Here is a 14617-nt window from a genome sequence, read left to right as displayed (position 1 = left end):
TGTGTAGTGGCCCACCTTTAAATCACAAAGCATCACAGAAGAGGCATGACAGGAAGCTATTGCAGTGACCAACTTTAGAATATCATTGCTCTGACTTGGAGGTCGTTAAGAAACGGAAAACATCTCCAATTCAATCGGAAGTGGGAGGTGGGGTGTTTAATGGTGAGGAGATGCACCCACCCTCCAGAGCTCGGTTGGAGGAACGAATAGGTATTTTAGTTTTCTCTCAACTTCCTCTGTTGTGCGGCGGCGTGCCTGTGTGCTTTCTCACCCCATCTCAGTCTAAAGTGCGTCTTAATTTACAAGAGACTCTCTCTGCGCACGCCTACGTATGTCTGGCATACTTCTTTTACGCACGAGGGTCTCCCCCAAATCTCGCCGAACGTGTTGTGGAGTTCAGCCGCGTCGCGCTGGCTTTTTACGCACGACTCTTGTCACCTCTCTCCTGTGGCTTCCACGAGTATCTGGGTTGTGAATATTGTGAAGATGACATCAATATTTAAAAAGTGCGCTGCACCAAACATTTTTTTTTCAATCATTCTAAGCAGACAGCTGCAGTGATTCACCGCCTCATCTACACATCACGATTTTTCTCATCGCACTTGGTAAACAGTTGTTGAACATGCTGGAGTAGAAGAGTCAGTTTTAGAGGTTTGCTTGGTCTGTTGTCTGATCAACTTTCAATATACAAATGAATATTTGCTGATGCCTTGAGTCATCCCCTTGAACTGAACATAATATCATTCACGAAGCAACAAATGAATTCTCTGACAGAAGCAACATGCGCTATGCTCGGCCAGTCCTCACGGCAGAGAACAGACAATGAAACTCGTCCCTTGTGAAATGTAACACATAATTACATAATAAACGGGCCATTACAGAGCTATTGAGAGACTCTAGATGCCGCAAGATTACAGCAATTTTTATAATTCTTTTTTTACCAGAGCTTTTAATATTTGACATTATCTCGGTGTAAAGGCGCATACACAACAAACGTGCTATTTTCATCCTCCTTCATAAAGACCTGCACGGTGATTCAGGCTATACTTCTCCCCCCCTTTATAAATAGCTGCACTCCGTTCAGTGACGTGGGCTACGCACGTACATGTGTAGGTGAATCTTTGAATGAGCTTCTCCCTCTCCTCCTTCCTCCCTCTCTCCCCTTCCTCCCTCCCCCGTCCCCTCTACTAGTTACTACGGGATCTCTATAAAAAGCCTACGGTTGATGGGAGAGCCCGGTCTGTATGGGAAGCGACTTTGGAGAAGAGGGACGGCGGCGTCTGAGCGCGAAGACAGCGTGGCACAAGATTGGCGATGATGAAGACTGCGACTTTAGAGATAGGACACAGGCATGTTTCTACAGAGAGGAGCCGCAGCACGCTGGGAACTTTGACTGAGGTAAGTTCAATCTTTCTTTTATTTACAGACCTGACTTAGGCTGTCACATTTCATCCAAATACTGGGATTAAAAATCAATCACCTCTGATATGTCTGAAGTGAAACCTGAGGGTGCCATCCCCCTTTAGAAGCCCTGTAGTCTGCTTTGACTGACACTATTCTCATCTCCACTCTCTGGTTGGAAGTTGCTGCAGTGTGACTCATTTTCTCTCCCATGTGGGCAGCAGCAGTCAGCCTGCAACCAGAGAAAAGAGAATATCTGATATAGCCTCTGATATAGAAAATAGGCTACAAACTGCGGATAGAAATTGCCTTCAAAACAGCCTGTGTGTGTTTGTGTGTGTGTGTGTGTGTTATCAGTCAGGGTCTGGGTCACTCTGGTGCACACAGGTTATACATCAGCACATAGGCTACAGCCCCATGGTGGCTGTTGGTGTTCACCTGCCACTCTGACAGCACCTGGCTCCCAGCTGAACAGGTAGACACTCACTGGTTTGTCTCTGTGGACCGTCCAGAGTTGTCCACCCAGAAGATGATGTGCAAAATGCCACCGTGCAACTGACACGCGCGCAAACAAGTGTGTACCAGTGTGTGCGTGTCTCTCTGTGTATGTGCAGATTCTTCTTTTTTTCTTTTTTTTTTTCTTACCAGTGTGTTTGTCGGGCAGTGATGTGGGGAGGGGGGTATGAGGGGGAGGAGGGGGGGTTGTCTCCTCATCAACCCATGTACACTCCCGGGAGCGCGTGGCACCGGGAGGTTTCCGGTGATAGTGATGACATTATAGCCATCACTTTCTTCCGGTGTGGCGGTAGGCTACACCCCCCCACCACCTCCACACCCCCCAGCCCCCACCTCCACCACCACTCTCCCACTCTCCCTCCCTACCCTGTATGCACTTCCGGCGGCTGGCGCTTCCTTTAACACCCCCCTCCCCTCCCCTCCCCTCCCCTCCTCAGTCCTCAGATCTGTGACGTCGTCAGGCAGTGAAGTCAGCCCTGCGTCATTCTTGCGCACTTTGCAGATGATACGCAGTCACCTACTATAACCCTTTTAAAGGCATCATGGGCACGCGCGAACACACGCACACGCTGCGCAGTGTCAACCTCTGGCGTGCGCGCGTGCGTGAGTGCGTGGGTGTCGGAGCGCACAGTGCGAGAGGCTCGTGTACGGACAGCACGAGGGAGGAGTGGGTAGAGCGAGTCAATGAAACCCCTTGTTCATTCACAACTCGTTGTTGTGGCTGCTGCTGCACCGACTTGGACCAGCCGCCATATGTCACATCTCTACACAGCGGAACCATGGAAAAATATTATATTATTGAATAGCCTATGTTTTATTAAATGTAGATTAAACAGCTGTTATAGCCTATTTATCAACCTTTACTTAATTCTGTTTAAGCAGAACCTTACATTTAAAGAAGCAGTCTGACAGAAACGGTAACGTGTCTTGTTATATTTTCATCTCAAGAGCATAAACAGTTAGAGGTTCAGGTTCCGGCCTCACTTTTTTTTATGATTCCGTTTGCGTTTCACTGGAGGATCCGCATACACGTCAAGAAACAACCCACACACGGTCGAGGCGGTTTCTCCCCGGTGCCACGGAAACCGAGCCAGACCAAGACACTGCCCACGCGCTCTGATAAGCCAGGCGGTAGAATGGGACAAGAGATGATTGGTTTGCTCGCGCCGTGACGTCACATGCTCTTATCCTCGGGCATGTGACTTCTCGAGCACCGAGGCTCGTGACGGTACTCGTCACCTGACCGGCATCTATTCGGTAATGAGAGCAGAGACCCGCAGAGAGAGAGAGTCCACTTTGGTTCACTTGTGGTGCCGCTGCAGTGTATGATGGGAGATAGACGTTTAGAGAAACCTCGTATCTTATGGACCTGCTGAACTGTCATCAGACAGTTCATCATTTAACACACGCCCCCGTTTTAGAAGTTCAATCAAATCAGATTTAATGCGTTTTTACTCTTTTTTGACGTCCGGGTCTGGACCGACGTCCACTTCAGCACCGCGGACAGCTCCGCGCGCCAGAACTGTTGTGTCGCTGTCCCAGCGGCGTAGTGCTGAAACAGAGGAGAGGGAACCTGTTGCAGAGAGACCCCCATAAACATCTATCTATCTATCTATCTATCTATCTATCTATCTATCTATCTATCTATCTATCTATCTATCTATCTATCTATCTATCTATCTATCTATCTATCTATCTATCTATCTATCTATCTATCTATCTATCTTTGACACTGTCACTGACAAAGTGAAAAGTTTGCTGCTATCTCAAGAAAACGGAAATGAATGACTTTCTGTTCTCTGATTTTTCTACAAGGATTACATGTTAGATGTTAGATGATGTCCTGGTCTTTACACTTCGATGATTTCCTTCATGGAAATGCCACCCAGTGAGTCACTGGATAGAGGTTCAAACTGGTGGGGGCTGTGGCTGAGGGTGAGGAAGAGATAGAGAAAGTCAGGTTCAAGTTGTTTCAAGTCACAGTGTGTTAGTAACACACTCCCAACCTGATCAAAGAATCCAATTTAAAAAGCCTCTCGTCCTCTGGGACAGTCAGTCAAACACAGCTTACTGGATCTCCCTCTCCCTTCTTTTGTCTTCCCTCTGCCTCACACTCCCTCCCACTCTATCACACACACACACACACACACTTGCATACATATAAACATTAACTGGGTCAGACACAGGGAAAAACAGTGGGTGGATGATGCCTCATGCCAAGCCTGCCAACAGGTTTTAAATATAGGTTTATAAAGTTTTTGAAAGTCTAAGTTAAAATATAACTGAAAAACTTTGCACACACTTTATTCATTGTGTTAGAAATTAGTATTACTCTAAAGTTTTGCCAATGTTTGACTGAGTGACTTGTTGATCAGTGCCGGATGGTTGTTTGATTTTTCCTTTTTCGGTCTAACTTTTTTTATTTTTCAATAGTATGATTATTTTTGAAAAGGTATTCAACATTTCTGAACCTAACAAAGGGCTCCCCCATTTGAGTACAAAATATAAAGATAAAAATATAAAAATATAATCTATCAAAAAGTAAATACATACAAATTTATGTTGCAAATGTTGTCACCTGGTATTACAGTCCTGCCAGAATTATACTCCCGAGTCATTACAGGAGACAATCAGTCCCTGAGTGGATGTTAGGGACCAGCACTGAGAATCAATAGCACAGAACAGCCAAGTGAGCACTTCATTATTTCAAAATATGAACAAAGCCAGTCCACCAAAGTGTACTTGACTTGATTTCCAGTCTGTACGGCAATAAAAGCTCATTTAGTATTCACCTCAGCAACACGTTGTTGTTTTAAATGAATTAGACATAGTTAGAAATAATGATGCAGAGATGGTGTCGGCACTACCGCTACTCACGACAACTTTTTAGGCCCCTGGGCATCAAAGACTGTATTGATATTCATCTGTATAAATCATTTGTATTGGAATTGTGTCAAGTTTGATTCCAGTAATGTCCTATACCTACGTATATCCTCTCCTCTTTCAGCTGATGCAGGTTCCTGCAAAGGGGAGTGTTTGGCCCTCTCCTCTCCTCCCCACCCCCCCACTCCCCTAAACTCAGCCAGAGCATCAGCACCTTGGCTTTAGACTGCTTACTGCTTATACAGTGTCACAGTACAGTAACAGTCTACAGTCATGGCTACTGAAGCCTGGCAATGCACCAAAAGCCACGTCGAAGACACCATGGATGTGCAGAGGCTAAGCTGGAGTGAGGAATGACACCATGGACGTACTTTTGAAATGGTTGACTTGATCGTTACGGTTCACTACACATCTTAAAGATTCCTCCCCCCCTGCTCCGTCTCTCTTCTCCGGCTCGGGAAGGAAACCTGTGTGGGCTTGCATTGGGGGGAGTCCTACACCACGTTAGTGCGTAATATCCACGTTCAAACCAATGAGACCTTGCAGTTTCCAGTTACCATGCCAACTCCAGCTCCTCCTCCTCCACCCTGCTGTCTCCATGGCGACCGTGGCTTTAGATTGTTACTCTAGCAGCAGCACCATGGTAACAGTCTACAGCCATGGTCGTTAGGGGCAGTCGCCATCGGGAGGGAAGACAGAAAGATAAAAAAAAGTTGGGTTCTAGCAAATAATGAAGTGTAGTTGATTGATCTGGTATTAGAAAGTAGGTCAGAGGTCACTGAGTCATCCGTCTGGAGCAGGAGAGTTTCACTTTTTAGGATTTCCGTGCATTGTAAGGTAACAAAGAGGATGTTATTTTATTTAATTTGGTTAAATATATAGGCCTATTGTTCTAATATCACACTGATACACAAAATGCAATCAGATCCACCGAAGAAAGTTTAACAGTCATGTATGCAATGACACATGTTGGACACATGTTGCTTTTCACTTTGATTTTATTAGGTAGAATGTGTTTCTTAAGGTTTGATCCTTGAGCATACGGACATAAATGCAGAGAGCACATGCTGAACGGATGAGTCAGCTGGCTCCAACACCTGCTCCGCTCCCTGGTTTTTATCAGACAAGAGCTGCCTCACTTCAAAGCAGCACAGCCAGGGATTCCCAGTGGGCAGCGCTGTAACCTGCAGGCAGACACAAACCACACACTGGATCCTGCGCAGGTGGGCTACAACACATGTATGCACACTCACATGCAGACATAACACACACATACTGTATGCTCACACAAAAAACATACACACACAAGCATGCAAAGAAGCCTAGTCCTTGATCCACTCTTCCTCAAGCTCTGCAGATATGTAGAGGTACTCTGCCCTCTGCAGGTCAGGATTTGTCTCTGCCATCTCCTTGTTGTAACAGAATGTTCCTGATTTTATCAAATCAAATAAATAAAAATTAAAAAAACATTTGCTGCAGTGTTTTGTGGTGACTTGTTACATTAGAGGCCTTTGAACGTTGCTCTGTGTTAAGAGAGACAAGAGCTATTCAGAGTGCATGTTGTCAGCTATTTTATACTGTAGTGCTATAAGTGAAAAGTCAGCACAATGGTGAAATTAGAGTTTCACTGACTTAACATAAAAAATCTTTGTGAAGCACAATTACATATGTAGACCTCTGGCATTTTGGCCCACTAAGATGAAACATATTCGTTAAATTGATTGGCTATGTAGCTGCACACAGTCATATGACTGTGTCATGGTCTACCTGTTAGAACAAACTATAGAACTACTGAGGAAGACTTCAGCCTGAAACTTCAGGATGTCATGAGTCCGTACACTTGAAAATCATCACGCTCTTTGTCGTATGTCTTTTAAATTGGTAACATACATGTATTTGCCACATGCTGGCTGTTAGAAGAAAAAAAAAAGAAACGAAAAGAAAAGAAAAGAAGTTTATCCTCTGCCTCCCTGCACGGTAAAAGCTCATGTGCTGACAGATAAACAACAGCACATAAACTCTTACTGTTCAGGGCTGAGAAGCTGATCTGATGCACACACGCACAAACACACACACACACACACACACACACACACACACGCGGTTATGCAGCTATCCTTTTTAGGACATTGACTCTCAGTCACTGTGACCTGTCAAACACACTTCAGGTCAGACTCAGGCCCGACCATAACACTCACCCTGACACACATTCACACCTCTAGCCTTAACCTCAGAAATGACATTCTGCTTTGGTCACAATGAAGACAGACTATTGGCTCTGAGGAGGTACCACACACACACACACACACTTATGAATGCTCATGCACATACGCACACACAAAAATGGCAGCAGGTCAAACCGCATTTAAAGGAACATTTCACTGATTAACCACAGTCGAGGTCTGCTGTTTATCACTCATTAATGTTTCCAGAATGAATGGCTATAATTATTAGAACTGTTGAAACCTTTAAATCTATCAAATAAATATTGATATTAGTCTTAGGCTGTTGAATCAAATTGGAAACTAACTTAATACCAATCGAGGTGTTATGACTTACTACTGGTATAAACATTATTCCAGCAGTTATTGTTTTTATTTTCGTATATTACATCGTATTCCTCTACTATTATCACAGCAAAGGCCCTCTCTGGTATTACTGTAACGTCCATTTTTCACCTTCCAAACCTCTTAATAACGGTCTGAAACAAAACAACATTTTTTGGATATGTGAGCCAAGACATGCCTCTCTCTCTCTCTCTCTCCCGCTGTTTTATGCAGTCTCAACCACAGTCCTCCTCCTCCTCCATAGTCATGATGACTAATATCTACCCCTGTAGTGTCAGTTAGGCACCTATAAGGACAGCCAAACCACAGCTCTGCTCGCCAGGACCCAGCCACGGCCTCTAAACCGCTCCAGTAAAGCACACAAGCAGACAAATGACTGCAGATGACATCATTCATCAAGCGGCTGCTGCCCTAACTTCAGAAGGCCTCAGCTGTGTCCTCGCTTCACCTCTGTGCCTCCTCAGCACTGCTGTGACCTCTGAACACATTTACATCTGCTATTTAAGCGTTGGATGCTGAAGGACATGAACTCCACGACTGTTTGTTAACAGGAAGTGTTTCCAGGTGAAGAGGAAAACTGAAGGAATAGATGATGATATGTCCATGTGTCTGAACGGGTGAGAGGGCTGGATAGAGAGCTGCTACACGGGCCGACTGGAGGAGGAGGAGGAGAAGGAGGAGGAGGAGGAGGAGGAGGAGGAGGAGGAGGAGGAGGAGGAGGACAACAACCAGACAAGTTACGGCCTCAGCCAGAGTACACTTTGTCGACACAAACAGAAAAACCACAAAGCACATTAAACCAGAAACGTATGAGTATGAGCATGAGCACAGAATAACAAATGACCAAATCACACCCATATGGAGGAGAAAAAATGCAGATACACACCCACGCATGCACACACACACACACACACACACACACACACACACACACACACACACACACACGTGAACAACAACTGCCTGCTGTCAGGGCCTGGGTTTCACACTAATACTTTGCATAGATTTCTTCGCTGTGTAATTCCATGTCGTTATCTGACATGAACTGACTTTCCCTCTCTTCTCTGTTCTGTAAATAGCGATTTGACTGACAACTCTAAATATACTTCCTCTGCTCCCTCTTTCATGTGTCAACACATCGCACACCTCACACACGCACACTGTACAGCTCTTGAATCGTGAGCTTTCTTTCTCTTTTCTATGGAAATGATGCAGGTACACAGGAAGCAGAGAGGCATGCATAAATCCCTGATACTGGACCCAGGCCATACCTCTGGAAAACATCCAGTGTGATGTTACATCACATCCATCTGCAGCAGCATACCAATTCAAGAGCAAGCACACACACACACATACACACGCAGGCATGCGTAAACTTGAATTAATTGATATCAGTATCAATCAATATCCATCTGTTTATGGAAGAGAGAAAACTCTGGTTGGGAATCCAAACTCTACATCAGTTCTTCTTTCTTCTGGGTTCAGAAGTTTGCAGATTTGAACGCAGTAAAAAAACAAAAGGCGAATAGTTGGGAAGAATGTGCATAAATCCAAAAGTTGTAGCCCGGGTAATAAAATCTCGAGTCGTCAGCTGCGCATCTTGTAGTCACAGATAATTCCAGTGAGAGCTGTCAGTAAGAGGGAGCTGTAGGAAGGAGGCAGAGCCGGTCAGCCTGGGCCATGGGATGACCAGGCTCTTTGGAGTTTAAGTGCAAGTCTTATATAGACACACGCACTACGTGGCCCCTCCCCTCCTTCCGTTTCCCATAACAACAAATGCTCCATAATCAAAATAGAGCCCATCTGTGCTCTGACACACCCCTCTGCCCCCAGCTCCATCCACCCCACTCCCCCATACTCCACTGGGCAAAGAGGGAAAAAGTGATCCTTCAATCACGGTGAAAACTTGAATGTACCCTCAACCAGCAACAGGCAGAGAGCTGGAGGGAGAGAGGGGGGTGGGGGGGTGGGAGGTGGAGAGGGCAGCCAGGGGAGGAAGGGAGGATAACTCCACCCTCATCTGTCTCTGTCTCTCATTCCATTATTTCCCGGTTGTTGTGCAACAGGGAGAACGGATTCCTGAGAAGAGAGTCACGGCTCTGTTGTAAAACTTACTGGCAAGAGTGACCCTCTGTGTTTTTCTTTTACTGTTTGCCTCGCTTGCTCACTCACTCTCTCCATTCGTCTCCACTTGTTATCAAAACCATGTGTATGAATGTGAGTGCGTGTTTCTGTGTGTGTGTGTGTGCTGTGAGGTCTTGGAGGGACACAAGGGCCACAGGGGAGCGCAGGAGAGAACGGATACGAGGGCTGGGATGGAGAAAGGAGACCACATAGCCGTCATATCTGCGTGTGAGTGTGAGAGTTGAGTGTCAGCGGAGGCTCATTAGGTCTAAGACAGACTGTGTTAAAGGGAGTGAGGGTGTGTGCGTTTACAAGAGAGGAAGTTGATGCTGTATATGAACTGTTTTACCGTGGAAACACACATCCCAGCACGGGACAAGTTTCACCACCTCCAAACCTCCAACAACTGCAACTTTTTTGGATCCAGAGCCTTTTTTTTTTTTGTTTTTTTGAGACAAACAGAACTATTTTTGTTCATGTCATGATGTGGCAGATAATGTGACAGGAGGGTATGCTGCACCTCAAAGCTGGTGACACACACACACAGAAAGAGCGTGGAAGGGAGGAGGATGCAGAGAAGAGTTCGGAGCGAGGTAGAGGCCGGTGGGAGATGAAAGCAAAAAGGGAAGGGGGAGAGAGAGAGGTAGAGAGGAGAGAGAGAAAGAGAAAGCACACATCTGGAAACAATCGAATGAGCGCAGTCTGACATGCACATGCTTCAGCTATAAAAGAACAACATGTCCTTGAACCCTGTGCATTTGAGCGTGCACATAAACCTGTCTGAATAACCTACCTTCACGCATCCCTAAAAACCAAATACCCCAAGCAATCACACACTTACACACACACACACACACACACACACACGGCCTCTGGATGCCAACTTGTCATCACAGTTCACAGCTGACTCTCCAGTACTCTGCAGTGTGTTCCTCCTCTGTAAACACAGACCGATGTACAACTGACTCACATGTATGTGGGGTTCTGTGACAACACTACACAAGTTGGATGGATGAGCTATCTTATGCAAAAAAATATCCCAATTAAACTTTTTTTTTTTTTTCCACCGTGGCTTGGCTCTGGTTTAAAACGGTTGCCATGGCGTTCCTTCCACCATCGTGCCAGAGAGTTCCCGGCACCTGATAATGTCTGTCCACCCTTTTCCTATCGTGGTGTTGTTGGTTTGGATAAACAGACGAACGCAATTTAGCCGCTGCTACTGCGGGGAATCATGGAAAACACTCATGTCTAATATTTCCTGATATCCGTCCACTCTCTGAACAAAGTAAACAGAGCCCCAGACTGTTCCCACCTGCTTGTCTGCTGAGCGCCTCGGTGAACTTCAAACAAAGTGGCTGCTGGATCCTCTCAGAGCATCGCAGGAGGAGGAGGGATATCGGCCATTCTTTAACTGTCCAAAATTAAAAATCTCACCATCACACTCCCTTCACCGTCCAGGAGTGTGGACGTGTGAAATGAAGGTGTGAACTTGTCTTAAATCTCAAAAGCTTGTTTTTCATTTTTCACACAATCACTTGTTTACAGTGGAGTGCAACGCCATGAGTGTCTTTTTCCTGGAGACACTGACCAAACACTGTTGTCTGTAGGCCTTTGTTTGTTCGCCTTCATCTCAGTATCATGATGTATTCTCAAACACTACTTTCAGTGTTGCTTTAGAAACTCGTACAGGTGTAATTAGTAACACTCCACTGGAACAAAGCCATAATGAATGTGATTAATTACACTTTTACTTCTGGGGCTATGAGGAATTAAAATCAATTTTGTGAATTCATGTCATACAAAGAAAAGTCATGATCTCATTTAGTCAGACATTTCCACTGAAGTTATTGAAGTTACACACACATGGCTGTTGCTAGGAATTCTGGGGCCCTTGAAAGAACACTGATGTGGCACCCTGGCTTTTCATCACCTTTTTTCTAGACTATGTATTCTTCTTGACAGTGCCTGATGCAATACTCAATTATTATTGTTGAGTTGTTGCTCCAGCATGGACTAAACCATTTTATAAAGAAGACAGGGGGTTATTTCTTGGAAAATAAAATGTAGGCTATTTCACGAACATCTCTAATTTCAGTTCTCCTGGCCTCAACTGTTGTTGGGTTCTTGTATTGTGGGCGGTCCACCTCTTATGTTTTTATGGCATTTGTGACTTGTCTCTTCTATATTGTTTTGTGAAGCACTTTGTAAACTTGTGTTTTTAAAGGTGCTATAAATTAAGTTATTATTATTATTATTATTACAGCAGAAATAAGCGATCCGGTCATTTTGGCTAATGCTGCGTTCCAGGCAGGCTTTTGAAACCGTAAATTACAGCTTCATGTCACAACTTACGATTTTGTAGCGTTCCAGGCAACCCACTCGTGTTTTTCCGACCTGTTTTACCTGTGAAAGTCACTATAACGGCCACTCGTAACTTCCGACCCGTGAACTGGTATGACTTCACAGGTCGGAAAAACACGAGTTACGAGTTTCCTTGAACGCACCATAACAGTCCTCGTCCCTACGTCACCACATTCACGGCGTCCCTTGGCTGCACCACAGCCCTGCATGCTGTTCTCTCTCCTCATTGGATAAAAACTGTAGGATACGATAAATGTTTTCTCCTCGGCTCAGAGCAGAGCAGAGTGACTGACAGACCCGTGTTTCAGTCCAAACACTCTATGTAAGTGATTGCTGTCGGAAGATATAACTATTTAAGACTTATATTAACACAAATATATCGCTTACTTCTGCTTTAATATTGAATTTGTGGCTTCATTATGATGCTGATGCAGCATTAGGATACGTATTAATCAGGGTTATATGCAGAAGAATTTATTCATAGATGATTAGGCTGCTGGGGGTTGTTGTGGGCCCTACTGGGCTGTGGGCCCCTAGAATTGTCATCACCTCCCTATGCAACGGCCCTGTACACACATCACAAAAAATAATCAAAGACCACAGTGCATTAAATAAACAGTGATAATCTTATTTATTGTCTATTACAAGACATCGTCCCTGAGTAAAAGACAGAAGTCACTGAATAGTTTTTTCAGGATCATATCAGAGGGGATAAAAAAGAACAGTATCCAAGTGTCTCTGGATTCAATCATGTTATCACAACATTCCTGGGCCGTGTTCAAGAGCCGGAGTCTTATTCACTGTTTTGCAGCTCGACTTACTGGAACCTCTTGAGGAAGTCCTGGTAGGTCTGTCTGTGAGCAGATGCAGCAGGAACAAAATGGCCACCGGGATGTGTCAGGACCTGAGGGTCTTGGAAGGAGGGGAGGAGCTCCCTGCTCATGTTGTCAGGGATGACTCGGTCCTCCAGTCCAAACACATGCAGGGAGGGGATCTGGAGGGGGGGCTGGTAGAACTTCTGATGTTCCTTACAAGCGCTGGGGAAACCAGCGACAAGGATGGCGAAGCGGAAGTTGAACTCCGGCTCCAGTTTCTGCTCCTGGAGAGAGCACAGCATGGCCACGAAGGCCGCTCCCTGACTGAAGCCCAGGACGCCGTCGAACGGGCCTTGGGCTTTCACGGCTTCTCTCACTGCCGTCACGCTCTCCTCGATCCCCAGGCTTTCCTCACACTGCTGCTGAGCGCTGAAGCTCCGGGCCTGGACATCTGAAAACCACCAACCCCTGTGGTCGTCTTCCCCTCCAGGGCCTGGTGGGCCTGAGCCGGTCTCCTTCTCTGGAGCTTCTGAGGGGACACAAGACAAAAGTGGTTGTTGTGCTGTGTTGAATTATTTAATAAGACACCATGGATGAAATGAACCATGTGCAATTTGACATAAAAAATATATATTGTCTTATTTCAGTCTATGACTTAAATGTAAGGATTACAAAACTGCTCCTAGTAGCCTACAAACCAGGACTCCATTTTGCCTCTAGAACTTGAGACAGTGCAAGTAAAAAAAACACTGGTGAATGTGGATGAGGCTGTACCGAAGAATCTGGTAGGCTACCTGTCATTACAGGTGTCAGGCTAATGTGTGGGAGGATCATAAATGAAAAGGAAATGGGAATATTTGCTTTGCATGTCGATTTACTGTGTGCACTCCTACATTTTCTGCTTGTGCTCCTAAAATTTTAAGTTAGGAGGCACTGTGCTCCTTGTAAAAATGTTAGTCTGGAGCCCTGCATACTATGACAGTCCCAGCTTTTTTATTTTAGTATTTTAAGTAAAACTTTCAAACTAGCCTACCAATTAATTCAATCTTGGGTTGATTTGTAGTTTCTGAAGTAGCCTAAAGTAGCCTATCAAGTTAAGTAGGCTAGGCTATAACTCATAACACATCTCTTTCATGTTTTCAGTCAGTTTAAACGGAGCTTGGTTTTCTCTAATCAGGCTGTGATATGGCTGTATAGGCCTACACATGTGATGTTCCACTCAATCAAGAGACAAACACAATTCTGTAGCCTATGCTATTCAAACATAGCCTACAATTATGACCTTTAGGACACTTTCTAAATGTCTATGTAAATATAATTACAAAAAGAACTTGTGTGCTTTTCGTTGTTTTCTTTCTTTACTAGCCTAAATACATCTACATGTCTATAGCCTATAGGCTATACAAACTAAACTATCCGAAGTGAAAACACGACAGGTGGATGACCCACCTTGGCTGCAGCTCTGCTTCACACTGTGCGGGGCGCTCAGGTAAACCAGCTCCACCTGCTTCTTCAGCAGCTTCCGCAGAGCTCCGGTCTTCTCCCGGAACGAGCCGCCGTTCTGCCGGTAACCGTGAACACACAGGACCCGCAGCGGTGCCATGCAGCTGAGAGCAGCCTCAGTGTTATTCACGGTAGATTATTGTTTAAGTTGCGTAACAAGTGGTTGAAACACAACACACAGCTTGAACCGGTGAGTTCAAACACACACCGGGATGTGTGAAGGACGAGACAGCGGACCTTTGCTAAAAGAAGAATAAAGTTTTTCACGTTCAGGAAGTAGCTGCAGCTCATTGAGTCAGCCTGTTGGACCGGAAAGAAACACCGACAAGTGCTTCCGCTGATGCCTTTCAAAATAAAACCATTACGGACTTGATACAGCAGACTGGATTTTACAGCTGTATGGATACAGCACTGTGGAAATCACAGGGCTCTCAGATCTTTAACTAA

At 45.2% G+C, this 14617-nt stretch overlaps 1 protein-coding gene and 1 long non-coding RNA gene across 3 annotated transcripts; one reads left to right on the top strand and one right to left on the bottom strand.

Moving 5' to 3' along the window:
* The first annotated feature begins 1135 nt into the window (after window positions 1–1135).
* On the top strand, window positions 1136–4984 carry LOC146974891 (uncharacterized). The gene is made up of 2 exons (XR_015037638.1): window positions 1136–1398; window positions 4925–4984. It is a non-coding gene; the product is annotated as an uncharacterized LOC146974891 (long non-coding RNA).
* A 7485-nt stretch (window positions 4985–12469) lies between these two features.
* ovca2 (OVCA2 serine hydrolase domain containing) lies at window positions 12470–14307 on the bottom strand. Of its 2 annotated transcripts, none has more exons than XM_085796880.1 (2): window positions 14117–14307; window positions 12470–13196 (listed from the first exon to the last, which is right to left on the bottom strand). In XM_085796880.1, exons 1-2 carry the CDS (start codon window positions 14268–14270, stop codon window positions 12670–12672), a joined length of 681 nt encoding a protein of 226 aa, XP_085653006.1. In that variant the 5' UTR covers window positions 14271–14307; the 3' UTR covers window positions 12470–12669. The 2 variants fall into 2 exon arrangements, with proteins under 2 accessions (XP_085653006.1, XP_085653007.1); XM_085796881.1 differs by having other exon boundaries at window positions 12470–13193.
* Window positions 14308–14617: the final 310 nt, after the last annotated feature.

The sequence above is a fragment of the Trachurus japonicus genome, chromosome 14 (genome assembly GCF_045865225.1).
Source record: "Trachurus japonicus isolate A0001 chromosome 14, Traja_1.0".
NCBI classification, from domain to species: Eukaryota; Metazoa; Chordata; class Actinopteri; order Carangiformes; family Carangidae; genus Trachurus; species Trachurus japonicus.
The sequence above is the reverse complement of the archived record's forward strand: the minus strand, read 5'-3'. Positions and strand labels throughout refer to the sequence as shown.

Bases quoted from the DNA above. Each gene is read 5' to 3' on its own strand.
- ovca2 (XM_085796880.1), bottom strand. From the start codon at position 14,270: ATGGCACCGCTGCGGGTCCTGTGTGTTCACGGTTACCGGCAGAACGGC. The intron at 13,197-14,116 runs GTGGGTCATCCA...GTGTCCCCTCAG, and splicing joins GAAGCAGAGCTGCAGCCAAG to AAGCTCCAGAGAAGGAGACC.